Here is a 19,224-nt window from a genome sequence, read left to right as displayed (position 1 = left end):
TTATTTACTGTAAATAAATCACATAATAAATTTAGCAGCTCAGATATTCTGCCTAACATTAAATTTTGTGCTTGATACAATCAAGTATTATAAGACAAAAGGGTGAGTAAATGACAAAAAGTTCATTTTGGGCTGAATTATTCCTTTAAAATCCCGTGAACAGATGGCAGAAGATGGCAAGGGCTCGGAGACCTTTGTGTTCAACCATCTTCTTTGATAAATACGCCACATCTGTGCCTGTTCTGTGTGCCATAATGGAGAAAATCTCTATTCGTGCCAGACGTGAACTACAGAAGTCTCTGTCTGACTTTGAAACTTCCAGAATGAAGACGGAAGAAACGGTTCTGTCAACCACGAAACCCATTCATTATGAGCAGGAACCTTGTGAACAAACAGCAGGATTTCTTCACCGTTTATATCATAATCCTGACCGTGTGGTTTAATACTTCAGCTCTGGAGTCTGTCCTGAACTCAAGCGTGAACAACACCAGCGACTCTTGCCTTCATAAACACCACTAATAAAGCTCTGCATTTCATTGGCTGCTGCTTAAAACACACAATCGTCTACATACAACAGATTAAACTAACGCTGGCACAGAGTTCTTTCCATCTTGTGCGTTATTTATTGAAACCACGAAAGGATAGACATGAGTTTTAACAGGACTATAAAAACGTCACACACTGAACATTCATCACAGGTTTTTTTGGCGTTCTCCTCGTACTAATGTTTCAGGGAAAACTGATTTATAGACTCACTTCATGAAGCGAGCAACACTTTAGTATCAGAACTCTTCAAAACCTCAAACCGTAAAATATTCATGGTTTAAAAACACACAGTACTGGAGTAAATGAGGCCCAGTGTGATTGTCACATGTTCAGTCTCAGACCACCCAAGAACAACACGCGAGACTCTTGAGGACTCAAACACGAGAAAAAACACTTCTGCTTCTCCTAAAATCAAAACAATGGATTTTTTTTCATATTTGAGACCTGACAACCACTGTAGGGAAAATCGGGGCAAGCTTTCACAATATTTTCCTCGTGAATATTTTTGCAAGCCAATTTTTGTACAGACACAAACCTTAATAATGCAAAAACTACAACTACATACCTAAATATTTCCACTGTTATCCACATTCACATTCATAATTCACATTCACACACTTTGAAACTAATAGGGGCATGATGTCACACCGAGGTCAATTAAAGCAGTGCAATAAAAGCAGAAGGCCTAACTGTAATGAATAAAATATATAATATTACAATTAAAAAAATCAAACAGAAATGTAGTTTGAAGAACAGAATTCACTATAAACACCAAACATATTTATGAAACAAATGAACAAACCAAAGCAGTTTACTCTACTGCAAAAGAAAACAAGCAAAGAAATCAAAGTAGGATTTACTGAAAAGTAATTTCCACTCAATAATGACTAACTTTCACAAATTATTACAAAGAAATTGCAAATAACACACTGAATTCAATGTGAATTTTAAATAAAAAAACTCAAATATAATTTTCTTGTAAAACAGACTCCAATAAGTTTTGTTTACAACTTTGCAAAATCATTGTGTAACTAGAATTTTACTCAAAATCTTATAGTTACTGAGATCATGTGTGACAACTAGCCCCGGTCTGTGTAGGCGCTGCTGGCAGAATTAATAACTACACCATTTTGATTCCAGAAATCATCTTTCTGATTCTGTTGCACAGTGAAACTCTTTCTGAGAAGATTGTGTAAATGATTCACTAATTCAGTCCTCTTCTTTCCAAGCTTTTTAAATAGCATATTTAATGCACAGCTGATTATCAGTATTTTGAACACAGAGAATCATAAAAAAAAGAAACCTTTAAATCAATGTAAAATAGTCTACCATTTGGTACAGTTAACATACATTTTGCTTTGTGTATGTGATATTTCCCCAATAAAACAATAATTTTAATTATATTGTCTATTTCCAATAGACCGGTATCACAATACAAAAACAAGACCATTATATCAGTTATAGTGACAAACTTGTAAAACACTTCAAAAAGAAACTTGGGACCAAAATAGTTTGGTATAATTACAACTGAAAAATAAATGAAAATGGTTTCTGACTTTTCTGACAAAAACAGCATAAGGGCGAGAACCCTTCTTTAAACTTACTGATAAAAATCATTACTTGGATAATATCTATGCATTGTTTTAAAATGAGATTCTTTAATTTATTAGGAATTACATATTTATTCATATCTGACCACAGATTCTGAAATAAATCAAGGGATAATCCTGTTTCCATTTCACCACTGCCTTAGGATGAATACTTTTTTCTTTCATTAAAATTGTCCTAATATAAAAGTTATCGATTTTTTTTATCCCTGATAGAAAGATCACCAACAGTAAGATCTGGAAGAGAACCAGTAACCCGGCTTAATACATTTTCTCATTTTTAATAAGGTGAAGTAGGTTCGGGGAAATACAGTGAATTAGTTTTATATATTCACTGGAAGATACATTTAATCCACAATTATTAATAAATTCAGTGTAATTATATAGATCACCTGAATGATTTAATAAATCTGTAACAAAAATGAAACCTTTGTTAAAACAATCACTCCAAAAAATAATATATACTGATTGTTCCAAATAACACATGAATGGGGAGAGAAATTATGTTTATACACTAATTTCCATGCATCCAAAGTTTGTTTGTGAAAGTTAGACAACTTAATTGGGGAGCTTAGTGCATTTAAAGTCACAGGCGAGTAGAAAATGAAGACCACCACATTTTTTAAAAATAACTGGGTATAGAGAACCATGGAAAATTATTCTCACAAAGACAATGCTTGATCCAGTTCATTTTAAAGACATTGTTAATAGTATTAAAATCCAAACCATTTACTCCTCCTTCTGATACACTTCTAATTCTAATTTTTCTTTTAACGTACTCTTGTCTTGCCCCTCCAGATGAATTTAAATAAAATTTTGTCAATTGCGGAACACATATTAGAATCTATATAAAGGGATAATGCAGGGTATACAAGTCTGGAAATTCCTTCAGCCTTGGAGATCAACACTCAACCTTGAATAGATACATTTCTTTGAAGCCAACAATTGAAAATATTTCTTGTCTTTTGTAATCTTTGTGAAATTTTTTCTTTAATTCTCTCTGAGGCTGATTTACTAATTACAATACCCAAGTATCTAACTACCTGTTTAACCTGTATCCTAGATATATAGGAGTCATCCAATTGATGTACTGCCATAATTTCACTTTTAAAGCGATTGACTGATAAACCTGAGGCATCAGAGAACAATTTAAGAGCCTCCAAAATAACAGGGACCTGATCTTTATTCTTCAGAAATAAACAAGTGTCACCTGCAAGTTGACTAATAGTTAAAGTGAAGTCTTCCATCTCGATACCTTTAATTTGGGAGCAATGTACAGTATAAAGATTTAAAGTTTCTGCTACTAATAAAAATAAAAACGGGGAAATAGGGCACCCCTGTCTAATCCCTCTTTGGACAATAAAACGAGAAGATGTACTGATAGAAACACTGCTTGAAATATTATTATAAAACGTATGCATCATATTTTTAAAGGTTGGGCCAAAACCAAAATGATCAAGGGCCTGATACATGAAATTGTGCTCAACGGTGCCTTCAAAAGCCTTGTAAAAGTCTAAAAACAAAATTAGAGCTTCCTCATTTACTAAATCGGAATAATCTAAAAGGTCTAACACCAGTGTGATATTACTTGAGATAGTTCTCCCCTTCATAAATCCAGACTGGGTTATAGATATGATTTCCTCCAAACATGGTTTTAATCTATTGGCATATAAAGATGCTAATAATTTGTAGTCCGAGTTAAACAGCGTGATTGGGCGCCAGTTATGCAAAATATCTTTATTAGGTTTTGGAAGCAATGTAATTACTCCCTGTTTCATTGATTCAGTAAGTTCTCCATTTACAGCACATTCATTAAACACATTTAAAATGAAATCTCTTATATCTTCCCAAAACACTCAGTAAAACTCGAAAGGCAAACCATCAGGTCCTGGGCTTTTGTTAAAAATAGTTTTTTTAATGATATCATCCAATTCTCTCAAAGACATTTCCTCTTCACCAAGGTTTTTATTATTTGTTCTTATACAAGGAATAAAGTGCTGTATCTTGGGATACCAGCGATCCCAAGGTTCCACCGCCTTTTGTAAGCCTCTAAATCGTCCAGTTTTTCCCAAAGTTGTTAGTTTTCAGTCTTTAAGGATGTAAGTTGGTCCTTCATCGCACTGGAGTCGGTAATGGCGAGGTCAGCTTTGTCAGAAATCGTGTCCATTTTAGATCCAAGTTTGGTGATGCGGCTTGAGTTACATGAAACAGATTTTTCAAGTGTCATTAATTTCTCTAAGAAATCGTCTTGTTTTTTCCCCAGCTTCTCGATTGCTTCCAAGAGAACCGCATTTGATGGCTCAGTGGTGTGACGTCGCATCTTCGATTGAGGACTTTTTGTAGGTTTATCAGGTAGTGATGTTAAGGCATTTTTGTCCTTCTCTGTAGATTTCTTTGTGTAATCATGTACTCGTTTCACTTCGTCTTCCATTTGTTGCTAAATGTTTAAAAGAGATGACTTTTATGACGCAATCAAATTGTTATAATTAAGAGCGAGCACAGCCTCTTCTCAGTTAGCAGCTAGCATGCTAATGTCCAAAAAAATGTATACGGTATACTGAATGTATACTCACATGTGGATAAGTTAGGTCAAGAGCTGCAAATCAAAAATCGATTATGTATTTAAATTATGCATGAATATTCCCAAACACTATTAAGTGCGATCTCTGTGTGAGATATGTGATTGTTATATTTCTATAAAAAAAATTAAATACATGCTTGTATTAAAGTGGAAATGGATGATAAATACGCATTTTGTATGGAATTAAATAGCAAGCACTTTGAGTGACTTATTCATCATAAAATATTCATTTAAAATCAACAGAACTGAAATTATATCATGTTTATTGGCAACACAGCACTTAAGTGTAAATAAGGCGATATCTGCCTTTGATCTCGTAGGTATCTGTTCTACTTCGAGAGGGCAGAACTGTCCGTCTTGACTGCGCTTATTTCACTCCTCCCCTCACTGCAGCCGCGTACTCTCGCCTACATTTCAGGCGAGGCGCATCTCAAACAAGCCTAATGTTCATCCTTTTATTCCTCCGTCCTCATTTCCTTTTCTTACATCCTTCCCTCATTTCCTAAAGGGGGTGGAGCTAAGACATGAGGAAAGGAAACAAGGATGCACAAATAAGAATTGAGAAGCACCCATGGAGTAGACAGAACTGCGATTTTTGGTACCGGTAATTAGTGTACAATAAAAGAATGTATTTACATTGTTTATCAAATACGTCGACATGTATATGTAGTATTCTATATGTAGTTATATCAGTGTTGTATTTAAAAGATCAAATACGCTAGGCTATTTGAGGATTAATGTGGTCAACTATCACTACTTGCCTTGTTAACATATTTTAGGCTTAAGTAACCTTGGTTAAAGACTGTGTTTGCCGTTTACCATTTGAAATGGTATTGTCTTATTGGTATATTTTAATAACTTAATATGGTATATTATAACTTAAAACATTGTTTTTACACATTTAATCATATATTTTATGTATGTTGACTTTTGTTATACACTTATTTAAAGCAAATTATTTATTCATTTATAATAAGCGGAAAAGCATGTTGTCCTTGTAGTTTGCTGTGCTGCATGCTGCTCTAGAGTCACTCAGTGAAAGCAGAATGAATGCATGGTTTCCCTACTGACACGGAGAGGAGAAAAAAATGATGCATCAAGTTTTATTCCATTCACATTTATTTGTATAGCACTTTTTATTATACACACTGTTTCAAAGCAGCTTTACAAAAAATGTATGTTTCTATGTTACAAATAAGTGTTCTGTTAGCAAGTGTAACGTATGGCAGAAATGTTCTGAAATTCGGCTATATAAATCATGCAGTTAGTTAACATCATGTATTCAGCAGAAACAATTAACACATTAAAGCAATGATTACATGATGTGATCATGTTGATTACAATGCAAAGAAAATTTGGCAGTTTTGTGTGTTTATTCGGAGTTGTCATCATCTGAAGTCCTCTCAAGGCTTGACGTCATCTCTTCACAGGTGTTCTCATTACAGGGAGTCTTCAGGTGGTTCTTGTTCTGAAAGCAAGATAGAGAAGGAGAAAAACACAGGAGAAATGGTTAAGTGATGCTCCATCACATATCAGTCCTGTGGCATCGCTGCTCCTCCACCACAGTGCTTCTACAGTAGCTAAGAAGTACAGAAGTACAGTAAATATAAAATACAGTAATAAAGTACAGGTTTACTGTGATTACTTTTATTAAAGTTGAAGTCAAAAGTTTACATACACCTTGAAGAATCTGCAAAATGTTAATTATTTTACCAATATTAACACAGTATTAAGAATCAAGGGGATGTAAACTTTTGAACGGGGTCATTTTTATAAATTCAACTGTTTTTTTCTCTTGTGGACTATATGTAAACATCTTTTATGTGAAATATTTTATTCAGGTCAGTACTAAATAAACAATAACATGCATTTATTTTGGTAAAATAATTAACATTTTGCAGTATCTGCAAGGTGTATGTAAACTTTTGACTTCATCTGTATACAGTAGCGGTATATAATACAGTTATGGCAATTTAGCCTAGTATGATTTCGAAATGAAAACTGTCGCCTCTTTTTTTCATTCTCACTTAGGTTCATCAGCATCATTTGAAATAAATTTAATTCTAATATTTTACCTTTACACCAGCAAACATCATGTTTAAAAGCCTTAATTACACAACGATGAATGAAACTGAATGAAGAGGATGAATAATATCCCCTAAATCTACTAAATTAGTGATGAATAATGTAATATTAATCTGTTTTAATCCACAAGGTGATTTGAGTAGCTGTTCTGATAATATACAGTTTTGTTTTATTAATGTAAAACATTAGTAACTCCACAACCTCTGCGTCCATGTACTTATTTTTCCATGCAGTCGTAACATTATGCATGCGAGTGTGTGATTGCGCTTGCATTTGAATAGGTGCATTTGTGTACATGTGTGAAAAAGAAAATGATGCGTTTAAAGCAGAAGTTAAATTTACTAAACAAAAAATAAAAATAATAAAAAAGCACAGACTAATTGAGTAAAGAGACTGTTTTGATTACCCCCATTACACTTTACAGTTAGTGCTATCATACAGATACACTTACTTGTAGGTTTAAAATTCGATATATGTCACATTTATTATTTATTAACTACGAATATTTCAGCAAAATGTATATTTTAGTCAGAATTATTGCGCTCCTATTTCAGAAAATACAGTACTATATACACTTTTGATTAGGGCTGGGCGGTATATCGAGTTTGTACGATATATCGATATATTCTTTATAAGCGATACGATATAAGGTAATACCGTTTATATCAATATACAGTAGTTTGAAACGAGCGCATCTGAAAATATAGCGGAGGACACAGACTGAGCTGCTGCGGAGAAAATGCATAGTACAATTTGTTCTAAACGTGACTAACTTTATACGAAGGGCTTTAAAAAACTCATAGAATATAGAAGCCTATAGTTTAGTCTGAGTTTAGCTCTGACAGAAAGGCTGCGTGACGTGTGCCGCTGACAGACTCGCGCTGTTTAATGTGTTTGAGATGCTGTTTTCCTAAATGCACAACTTACATTTCACAGGTATATTCTCCATCTGTAAATGTTAGAAAGCCATGGAAATATTTCCATTTCATTGGCGTGAACGGAGTTGTCGCAACTCTCTCTCTCTCTCTCTTTCTCTCTCTCTACGACTCTAGACAAAACGAAAGAGAAAGTAAATTGCTCGCATGACGGTTTTCGGAAATTAGAATGATTGTCCCGACGACGAGATCAAACATTATGTTTTGGACTTCTGGCGGTGTTTTCCTTGCACTTTTATGCGGTATTTATAAATGTGACTTGTAAGAATTATTGCTGTAGATTCACTGACTTATTTTTCCTTCCTTTACCTCGCTACTCGTGTACTGTAATATTATGCAAAATGTGTATTTTATATATAGATCGGAACTATTAAGTACATTATCCTAATGCATGATAATTTTGAAGGAAATATCTATTAGAGGCGTTTAAGTCACTTTTATATAGCAAGGTTGTTTATGATGGGGACTGTGTATACTAGTACTTTCAGTTTTGTTTAGCTCCACACTTCATGTACAATTAATTGAGAATTGGGTTTATCCTGCTATTATTCCCTTTATTTACTGATTTGTTTTGTTTTGAACAGGTGTAAATGGCTCACAGTCTCTTTATGATCTTCAGTGGCTTCCTTGTAAATTTGTGGATGAGAAAGTTCATATAAATGAAGAAGGCCACATAGAAACCAGTTATATCACCAGAAAGGCTGTGCTTCAATTTGGAAATGTCGGTGACAAGCCTTTACACCCTACCATTACCTTCCTCGTCACAGGTGAGTGAAAGTGATTTTAAGTTATTTATAACCTTAATATACTGTATCCTTTGTTACTGTGTGTTCATTTGTTGTATATTATAATGCAGCCTCTAAAGTGGATATGAGGCGTTATTTGGAGGGAACTGAGGATAAACTACAATGTGAGATCCGTAGATACAGCAATGGAGGGATCGTAACGCGTTGGCCTACTGCAGGAGCACAAGATCATGACGTCTGGTTCACCAGTACAATACGCCATTCAGAAGGCTTGTTTGTAATCACCACCTTCCTCAAACACACAACTGCAGCTCCTGCTGAAGGACAGTTGGACTTCCTGCAATGGAAAACCATCCATGATAGGGATCTCCTGACAACATCAGGTAACAATCAAGCAGGGTTGTTTCCTCCTAGGAGGCAAAGGAGGTAGTGGCTCCTTTAAAAAAATTGGATGAGAACATAATCCAGAATACAAAAATAAAACAATGCAAATATTCAATTAGATATCCCAGCATTGTAAAGTCATATTCAAACTGGAAATGATGTGAAAACAGGATCTGTGAGTGTTTTTTAGTGAGTAATCAGCTTGGTGAATTTATGATATCTGCTGTGTTTACTGAGCTTTGATGACTGATGGTCTGAATAAAAAAAAGAACTAAAATATAACATTAAATATGGAATTTGTTACTGTGTTCTAATAGATATTTAATTAATTATGTTGTTATTGTAAAAATACAAAACACAATTGGTTGTTGTCATTTTCTTGGTAGTGTAAGTAATGTTTATTAATTTAATCTGAAAAATACTGACATATTACTACAACCTTATAGGTTTTTTTTTTTTTTTTTTTGGAATGAAGATGCTTAAAGGGCATTTGAGGAGAACTTGAGGAGAAACGTAATGGGAAATATACTTTATTTTAATAAATAGAAAATTAATGCCATTGTTAATGTGAAAATACAAAATATAATTGGTTGTTGTTGTCATTGTTGTTTTCTTGAGTTTAAGTAATGTTAATTAATTTAACCAGAAAAATATAAAAAATATTGTTTTATATTTATTATTTTGGAATAAATTTAAAAATCCTTTAAAGGCATTTCATTAAAACATGAAGAGAAACTTAATGGGAAATATAATTTATTTTAATAAATAGAACATTAATTACTTTGTTAATGTAAAAATATAAAATATAATGTAATGTATTATAATTGTTTTCCGATCTGTTTAAGTAATGTTAATTAATTTAACCTGAAATTTTTTTAAATATTGCATTGTTATAGTTATTATTTTGGAATAAATGTAAAAATGCTTAAAAGGCACTAAATATAATGTATTTGTCACACCCATGGAGGTTCTGTGTTTGTTTTTCTCCCCGTGTGCTACGTGACCTAGGCTGCGTTCAGCCCCGACAAAACTGTGCAAAACGTTTTTTTAAATGGAAACGGTGGTGCGTTGAACACCCTGTTCTGATGACGCAAGAGTTGCTACTATGGCAGCTGAGAACGCCATTCTTTGTGTTCCTTTTGAAGAATTTCCGTTGCCTGATGAAATGGGTATAAATACATGTTTAATACTGCAAAATATGTTTCAATTGTTGCATATACCTAGCTGCAGCAGACACATTTGTAAACAACTTTACTTGGACTCATGTGTGAGCTGTCTCTTTAATACCGCGTGGTTTATATACATGTTGCTGCTGATTGGCTGAAATTTTTGACACACCCTCCAAACAAGAGAAAACGTATCTTAAACCCCGGTTGCACACCGTTTCCAGGAAACATGTCGTTCAACCCGGGAACCGTAGCAAAATGTTATGCACCTGTGTTCCCTTAATTATGCTCATTAGTTCCTTGTTACTTAAGCCCAGTGTTTCCTGTGTCCAGTGTTCAGTGTTAAACGTCTACGTTGTGCTTCGTGTGTTTGTTCCTGCCTGCCCCGTGTTACCCCTGTGTTACCGCTGTGGATGATTATTATTAAAGACTGTTGTTTTGAGTTTATCCCACGGCTCCTCATTCCTCTACACAGTGGCACACCCTGACAGCACTATAAATGTTGTTGTTTTCTGATAGCTTAAGTAATGTTAATTTAACTTAACCTGAAAAATATTTGAAAATTATTGCATTCTCTTATAGTTATCATTTTGGAAGAAATGTAAAAGCCTTTAAAAGCACTAACTTGATGAGAAATGTCATTTTAATAAACAGAATATGAATTGTTAATGTAAAAATACAAAATGCAATTGGTTGTTGTTGTAAACATTAAGTGTTACTGGAACATGAATTTATGTATTAAAAAACAGTGAGGACTTTGTCTCCTCATTGTCAGTACCACTGCAGTCAAGGAGCTCTACTTCTACTTTTTCCCTAACCATATTTTATTTCATCCTGTCTTCCATATGTGTTTTCCAGCTGTGATGTTTGTTTTGACCCGGACTCCGTCCGTGGAGGTAGGATTCTTGAAGGAGCCAAACCTGCACTGTCAGTTTGGAGTGGATCACAAACTGCCTCATGTAACGGTGGAGTGGAGACTGCAGAAGCATGGGGAGCGCAGCAAACTCTTCAGCTATTCCAGCCGCACAGGGAAGAGTGAAGGCGCTGGAGTGGCTGTCAAGACCATCGCTGCTGGAAATGCCTCCTTTAAAGTCCCACCCACCAGTAAACACAGTGAGGGCACATATATCTGCTCTGTGGTGGTTGCTCCTCTCAGTGGCAGCCATGATATTCCACTTACGCTAAGTGGTGAGATGAAACATTTCTTCAATTCACTTAAGTTTTTTTATCATTTCAAAGTAGCTTCAGAGATAAGTGGACTCAAACGTTGTTTTGGACCCTATTGACTTTCATTGCATGGATAAAAACTGCTAATACATTTTTCAAAATATCATCTTTTGTGTTCTACTGAAGAAAGAGTCATACATGTTTGAAACAACATGAGGGTGAACAATGACTTGAAGGCTTCTTTTTTTCTCTTTCAAACTCCACAGAACAACCCCGTGTGTCTATAAACGTGGACTCCACCTTGTCTATAATACTTGGTAAGTACCAGAAGCTAATATGTGATGCAGAGAGGTACTATCCACTGGACGTAAACATTGAGTGGTACCGTGAACCGCCTGGAGGCAGCCCTACACCTTCAACCCTGAAGAATGTTCTGTTCTCCAGTCATCAAAATCATAAAGATGGCACATACTCGCACTCAGCCTTCTTCTATCTGCAGCCTAGCATGAAGGACTCTGGATATGAGTACACCTGCAAAGTGTCCCATAAGTCATTGCGCACTCCCATTCGCAAGAGCTTTTCCCTCATAGTTACAGGTGAATCAGATGCAACACAAACACAGAATTATTTGCACAAATTGAAGGTACCTAAATATCTTTGAAATTAGATATTACAAATAACCACTTAGGTTGCAGGCATTACGTTGCATTATGACATATTTTCAGCACTATTCAATATACTTTTTTTTAATTTGTTGATCACAGATCCTGACTCTACCTTGTGGAATATCACAGCAATTGGATTCATAATTTCCATGCTAGTAATTCTTTGTTATATGCTCCCTCAGTATCTTGGAGGTAAGTCATTTGTTGTCTATAAACCACTTTGAACTTTATTGTGCATCCCTCATTTTAATTGTTATTATTTGTTTGGGGCTTTTTCTGAAAGCATCCTGAAAACACTACACATCTTGTATTCCTATTTGATCAATATGGTCACATTAGCATGCAACATTTTTTTCCACTAAGACGTACATTAAATTTTCAGTTTATTTTCTTTAAAATGAAGATAAAAAAAAAAGAAGAAAAACATTTGGAAATAGATTGAGGCACCTCTTTGCACATTGTGGAATAGCATGGCACCTTGTAGCATGTAAAATAAGTAAATACATACATCCATACAAAGAAATTATGATTAACAACATGAAAATAAAAATCAAACAATTTATTGTCAAATAATTTTTAGCCAAAATAAAGAAATTATATATACAATGCACAGCATAAATGAGTACATCCCCCTCTAAACCTTAACAAATTCAGCAATTACTCTTTACTTAGATGACATGTTAGGGTTCTTTGGAGATATAATGTTCCAACAAGCCTGCTTGATCAATTACCAAAGAAGAATGTCAAAATTATTCAGCAAAATTAGATTTTCTTATTAAAGTGATCAAATGTTGTGTTTCAAAAATGAGTACACCCTCCTGAAAGTTACTAAATAAAATAAAATAAAAAAAGTGTATAGGTTTAAGGCTATTTTTGATCAACAGGTAAGTATAGAACCAAAACTTTTAAAGAAAAGTAATTTCCTGACTATTAAAAGTGTTATAGCCCACGGAATCATACTCAGACTTAATGCTGGCAGCAGTGGAACCACTCGGGAGAGAACTGCAGGTGACTTATTTCTTAGCATAAAAGAGGACAGTGGTACAAGAGGAATACCAAATTATTGTTTTAAGTGTGAAAATATAGCAGAAGTAGCACCGACATTCAAAAACAATGGACTTGTGACAAGGCTCTTGAAATAATCAGGTCTTCGCTTTAAGTTTTCATTTAGTGATGAGTGAATTTTTGCTAGAAAAAGAGCAGGAGAGATAACATGCAAGTGTCTCAGAGCCGGCAAAAGCTATGAAAAGAGTGACACTTTATCTCACAGAGTATGACGCAGCCTGCAGAAGTGACATGCATGCTTGTTGTCACCACTAGAATTACCTACTGTAGCCAAAGCAAAATAAACTCATTTAACCTCTTCTAAGGCCCATATTTACAAACTAAAGATTTCTGGGAATCCATAATCTGGTCTCAAGAGGCCAAGTCAGTCATTTCGGATCCAAAAGCATCCAAAGTCTTTTAGTGTTGCTAGAGGAGGAGCAGATACGTTCCCCTTACACTCCGAAGTGCTCCTTTTTGGTGGTGGTGTTTTTTCTTCCATAATTAATTACTTCCATAATTAATTGGCAACCCTAAATGCATAATCCTGTATGCTCATCTACGTTCATTATTAAAAATTAACGTGAACAAAAATAAAAGCAATTAAATGTGTTATTATAATTAAAATTTGAAAATTAAAATGACAGGTAATAATAGTTTATGACGGATTTTTTACGACCCTGCCCGTCAAAATGACGGACAATGTTAAAGTGTAACGCAACCTCTGATATATATATATATATATGTGTGTATATAAATTACATATGTTTTTTGCTAAATATTTATTTACAATAACAAATATTTTTATAAATGTTATAATTACACACACGTACATACAGATGTGTAAAACACATACATGTACGTGTGTGTGTAATTATATGCAGAAACATACTGGATGTTTCAATTCATACCTCATATTTTCTTTGGTTTGCCCAAAAGAAGAAAAAAAATTACACAGCATCATCTTAAAATAATTTCATCATTCTATATATCTATCTATATATAGATAGATAGATATAAATACATAGATAGATAGATATAGATAGATGGATAGATAGATAATAATTATTTTTATGAATAAATATACACTGTGGAATACGTTATATAAATAAGTGGAATGTTATATAAATTATTAAAATATTTGTTATTGTAAATAAATATTTAGCAAAAAACACATGTATATAATTTATTATAATATTTATTTTAATAAATATACATTTATTTTAATATTTGAAATGTATTTTAATTTTATGAATATATTTTATTATTATTTAATATTTAGGGTTTCTTTTATTATTATTATTATTATTATTATTTATAAAAAATAATTAAATACATTGTTGTATAAATTATAAAAATATTTGTTATTGTAAATAAATATTTAGCAAAAAACACATGTATATAATTTATTATAATATTTATTTTAATAAATATACATTTATTTTAATATTTGAAATGTATTTTAATTTTATGAATATATTTTATTATTATTTAATATTTAGGGTTTCTTTTATTATTATTATTATTATTATTATTTATAAAAAATAATTAAATACATTGTTGTATAAATTATAAAAATATTTGTTATTGTAAATAAATATTTAGCAAAAACATGTATATAAGTTATTTTAATAAATATACATTTATTTTAATATTTGAAATGTATTTTAATTTTATGAATATATTTTATTATTATTTAATATTTAGGGGTTATTTTACTATTATTATTATTCATAAAAAATAATTAAATACATTGTTATATAATTTTAAAATATATTTGTTATTGTAAATAAATATATATGTAGCCTAAATAAATTTAGTTATTTTAATATACTGTATATACACTGTGGAATACCATTGCACATTGTAGCATGTAAAATACATAAAAATAAAATATTATTAATAACACGGAAATAAAAATTAAACCATGAACAATAGATTTTTGCATTTTGCAAAATATTGACACATTTTAAATTATAAATACATTTTGATATAAATTATAAATATATTTGCTATTGTAAATATTTAGCAAAAAAAAACATTTTAATATTTACTGAAATAATTTTTTATTTTAATATTTAAAATGTATTTTAATTATATGAATATATTCAATTATTTAATATTTTGGGTTTTCTTTTTTTGGTAACACTTTACAATAAGGTTCATTAGTTAAACATTAGTTATTGTATTAACTAACACGAACTAACCATGAGCAATACATTTGTTACTGTATTTACTAATCTTCGCTAACGTTAGTTAATAAAAATACAGATGTTCATTGTTAGTTCATGTTAGTTCACAGTGCATTAACTAATGTTAACAAGATTTTAATAATGTATTAGTAAATGTTGAAATGAACATTAACAAAGATTAATAAACGCTGTATAAGTGCAGTTTATTATTAGTTAATGTTAACTAATGTAGTTAACTAATGAACCTTATTGTAAAGTGTTACCCTTTTTTTATTATTTATTTACTTTTTTTTTTTTTTTTTGTTATGCACAATGTTCAAACTGTTTCCTAATTTATTTGTCTTAGAGGAAAACAAAGTAATAGTAATATCTCAGAATTGTGCATCCCAAATCCTGATAACAATTATTTGTCATCAGCAGATAGTAAGAGTGTGGCTGATGAGTAAATAATTAAGGCAGTCTATCAAAGGTTAAATGTTATCTTGAATAAAAAAACATTTTCACCTTTCACTTATTCTGTTTACCTGTGCAAGTCTCATGTTCTTAATATTTTCTATTTTTTTTAGGAAGAAAAGCAGCAATAAAGGTGAGAATGAATGTGGGAATAACATTTCTACCAAAATCCTTTGTGCAGATTTACAGGAACCCCAACTGTGTATGACTGAATATGATTAAGATGAATGGGCTCTCTATACTGTATGTTTGTGCATGTGTGCGTCTGCGTGTACGTGTTTGTGTGTGTGTGTGTGTGTAATTACTGACATATGTGGAAGTGTGATGTAAGTGTGTCCGTCTTTTGCCATATGTCCAGTATGTTTACCTTATGTACAGCGTCAAGGAAACCGACAACACATCCCTCCCTTCATGTGTTTTTTTTTCTCCCCTCATTCCTGCAGTTTTCTCCTGCTGCTGTATTGGCGAAGGTCAGGTGCTGTTTATGAGAAAATGGGGAGTGTGTTGTGAGGTCTAATTCCAAATCTCATGGTTTATGTCCTTGTTTACTAAAGCTAATAAAGGGATCCCTTGTGAAAAATAAATATACTTAATTATATTTAAAATATTTATTTCATAAGTATACTAAAATAGATTGACATGGCTGCCCTAGTGAGAGAAAAAAGTATACCAAGTATACTTGCAGCCAGACTAATTGTCAGTATACTTAAAGTGTGTTAATGATTAGTTAACTTTAAATGTGCTATTTTGGATAAACTATGTTTGTACTAAGTGTATTTTAGTTGTAATAAAATTATACTAAAGCATAACGTTGTGTATTTGGTGTATTTTTTGATGCTAAATTGGAACAACTTCAAGTATCCTTGGTACACGCCTATTTACATGCTTGATTAGTGATATTAAAGTGTACTTTTTGTATTACGAGTACATTACAAATTAATTAAGAGTGTCTTTGAAACACACAAGCAATATACTATAAATGTATTATTTTTAAGAAAAATACGCTAATTCTTCCCCGATGCTGAATCCACTTGTTAAGGTCATTACAATAAATACATAACTTCAATGACAGACAGAGACAGATTAATAACAATTCAAACAGTGTTTATTTAAACCTCAAATGGTTCTAGCATTGCAAAAAAATAAAATTCACCAACCTTGTTTTTAAATAAAAGAAAGCTGAAAGAAACAAACATAAAACAAAAAATTTTGTAACAGCAGCAACACACAAACTTCACTTTTTGCAGAATTTGATTTAGATTTTTTTTAGACTATTTTTTTTAGACTATTTCGAACATGTAAAATAAATACAATAAAACAAAAACAATACAAAACTATTTTAAATTATACATATCCAAAAAATATTGCAATTCTATAAAGAATTGCTCTGTTACACTTGCCTGATGGCGCTCACGCATCAGATGTACTTGTGTGTGGAAACTCTGCAAGAACAGCATTTGTTCAAGTAAAAGAGGTCAGGTCAGAGGGCATGTTCATACAACTATTTCTTTTTACTACATCAGACTGTGAATATATACTCTTCGTGGCATTTATAACATTAAACAACACGAGACTGAACATTAAATAAATTAAATAACTTACTTTTTGCAGCTGAAGTATTCCTCTTGAGAACTGTGCCCGCCGAAATCTCCTCAGGATTTTTAAAAAAAGGTAAATATATACAGCGTTGCATAATGCCTAAACTACATTTGTTAATCATTTCGTAACAGTTTTGATTTGTTTGCAGTGTTTTGTTCACACAAACCTTGCACGTTTTGTGCGGTCGTCCCCAGTGTTGGGAAGGTTACTTTGGAAATGTAGTAGGTTACAGATTACAAGTTACCCTACTTAAAATGTAATAAGTAGTGTAACTTTTCAATTACTTTATTAAAGTAATGTAACTGATTACATTTGATCACTTTTTGATTACTCTTCTAAATTTCTAATGTTTTCAACTGTTAATCATTTTCAAACATGTAAAGCAGGCAGGGTTAACCTTACAGTATGTGCTCAACACTGATTTCTGTCAGACTTTTGAAATCCTTCATCACTTGAATTAAGATTATATTTCAATTTTAAATTAGACATTGGATGCAAAATTCACTTTTACATGGTGTTTGCATATAAATGTGTCTTAGCAGTATGTGGACACAACCTCCCTAAAATGATAAAAATCCATTCACTCCCTTTTTTTAATCCCCCAAAATCCTAAACAGTCTCAATTATCAAGCCGTTTTGATTTTCTGAGCAGTATGATGTCATGTTGCTCAGGCCCCACCCACAACTGCTGAAGTACTGTATAATATTAGCATATTTTCACCCTCAGCCAGTTGTACGAAGTCCATAATTTTCTCCACGCTCGAACAGCTGTAGTGGCAATGTCTTGTAAGCAATGCAGGTGTTTTGTAGTTTTGTGACGTAGAAGAACATAAGAATCTTAATTTTTCCCCGACATTAGAGCCACTGAAGACGCAGTGCATTAGTTTTGTTTTAAATGGTAATGCGCCACTGAATACACCTAAATTTGTTTTTGTCTCCCCAAATAATTTTACTCCACACTGCTTTCTGAACGAGGGACAATTCAAGGCAGGTTTTGTTAAAAGTTCAAACTGAAGGATAGATCAGTACCCATTGTTCGTGATCCAGCTGCACCTCCAGAAGACACAAGTCGGACACTTTATATTTTTTATGATTATTTGCAAATCACCTTTGCTCTTCCACGGAAGAAAGCAGAGCTCATTAGCATTTAAAGGAACTTGCCCCAAAATGAGTCGCTGTGAACAGAGCAAGGTAAAAAGTGTGTTGTTTTACACAAACACTGAGGAATTTTAATTAATGTATGTTGCAGACCTTTCATGAAGACCCTAAAGAATCATACCAACTTGTGGAAGATCAATGTCCCCTTTGAAACACAGCCACTGCAAAATCAGACTTACTTTGAGATCATTCTGAGGTTAAATACATATTTAAAATCATAACTAGAAATATTTTATTATCTATGATACTGTTTTTGAAATCAAATCTTTGCATAGCTATGACAGGAAACACTGGAATCTAACAATGCCTTGGAAAAATACAGTTAATCTTTAAAAAATTAAGCATAGCTAGCTATACATAAACCCATATAGGAAATAAAAGAGTTATTGAATAAGCATGTTCTAAACTCCTGAAACATTGGTGTTGCATATTTTAGAGCAGTTTATGAAAGAAATCAATTAAATCTGTATGTGGGAGTTTGTGTGAAAAAAATCAGATGTTACCCCCTTTGTAATTCTTAAAATTTTTTTAAGTAACTTTAATTTAATTTAAAAAAAAAGTTTTCTCTGTAACTGATTATAATTACTTTTATTTTGTAGTTAAATTACATAATTCCGTTACATGTAACTAGTTACTCCCCAACACTGGTCGTCCCTGACTGAATGATTGCAGGCATTATTTGTGTAATGTTTGGATAAATCACCGCCAACCTCAGCTAGTTGTACAGTATACATTGATTTCAGTTTGTTATGCTGTTCATTTGTTGCTCGTGTAGCAGAGGCCAGCGGATTTAATTAAATCCTAATTAAATCCTATAGGGCACTGATTCTCAAAGTGTGGTACGCAGAGGAATCACTTAATTAAATATAAATTAATGTTAAAAACACTTGTTTGCA

General features: G+C 32.5%; 1 protein-coding gene across 4 annotated transcripts; it reads left to right on the top strand.

The window, feature by feature from the left end:
• The first annotated feature begins 7,715 nt into the window (after nucleotides 1-7,715).
• On the top strand, nucleotides 7,716-16,369 carry LOC131535244 (tapasin-related protein-like). Of its 4 annotated transcripts, XM_058768194.1 has the most exons (8): nucleotides 7,871-7,996; nucleotides 8,339-8,521; nucleotides 8,611-8,883; nucleotides 10,909-11,238; nucleotides 11,484-11,813; nucleotides 11,982-12,074; nucleotides 15,685-15,704; nucleotides 16,015-16,369. In XM_058768194.1, the coding sequence occupies exons 1-8, from the start codon at nucleotides 7,924-7,926 to the stop codon at nucleotides 16,057-16,059; spliced, it is 1,347 nt and encodes a 448-aa protein (XP_058624177.1). In that variant the 5' UTR covers nucleotides 7,871-7,923; the 3' UTR covers nucleotides 16,060-16,369. The 4 variants fall into 4 exon arrangements, with proteins under 4 accessions (XP_058624178.1, XP_058624177.1, XP_058624176.1 ...); XM_058768195.1 differs by lacking the exon at nucleotides 7,871-7,996 and adding an exon at nucleotides 7,716-7,755 and having other exon boundaries at nucleotides 15,685-16,369; XM_058768193.1 differs by having other exon boundaries at nucleotides 15,685-16,369.
• The last annotated feature ends 2,855 nt before the right edge of the window (nucleotides 16,370-19,224 follow it).

Source organism: Onychostoma macrolepis, unplaced genomic scaffold (genome assembly GCF_012432095.1).
Source record: "Onychostoma macrolepis isolate SWU-2019 unplaced genomic scaffold, ASM1243209v1 Scaffold2, whole genome shotgun sequence".
NCBI classification, from domain to species: Eukaryota; Metazoa; Chordata; class Actinopteri; order Cypriniformes; family Cyprinidae; genus Onychostoma; species Onychostoma macrolepis.
This window is presented reverse-complemented; position numbering and strand designations above follow the sequence as displayed.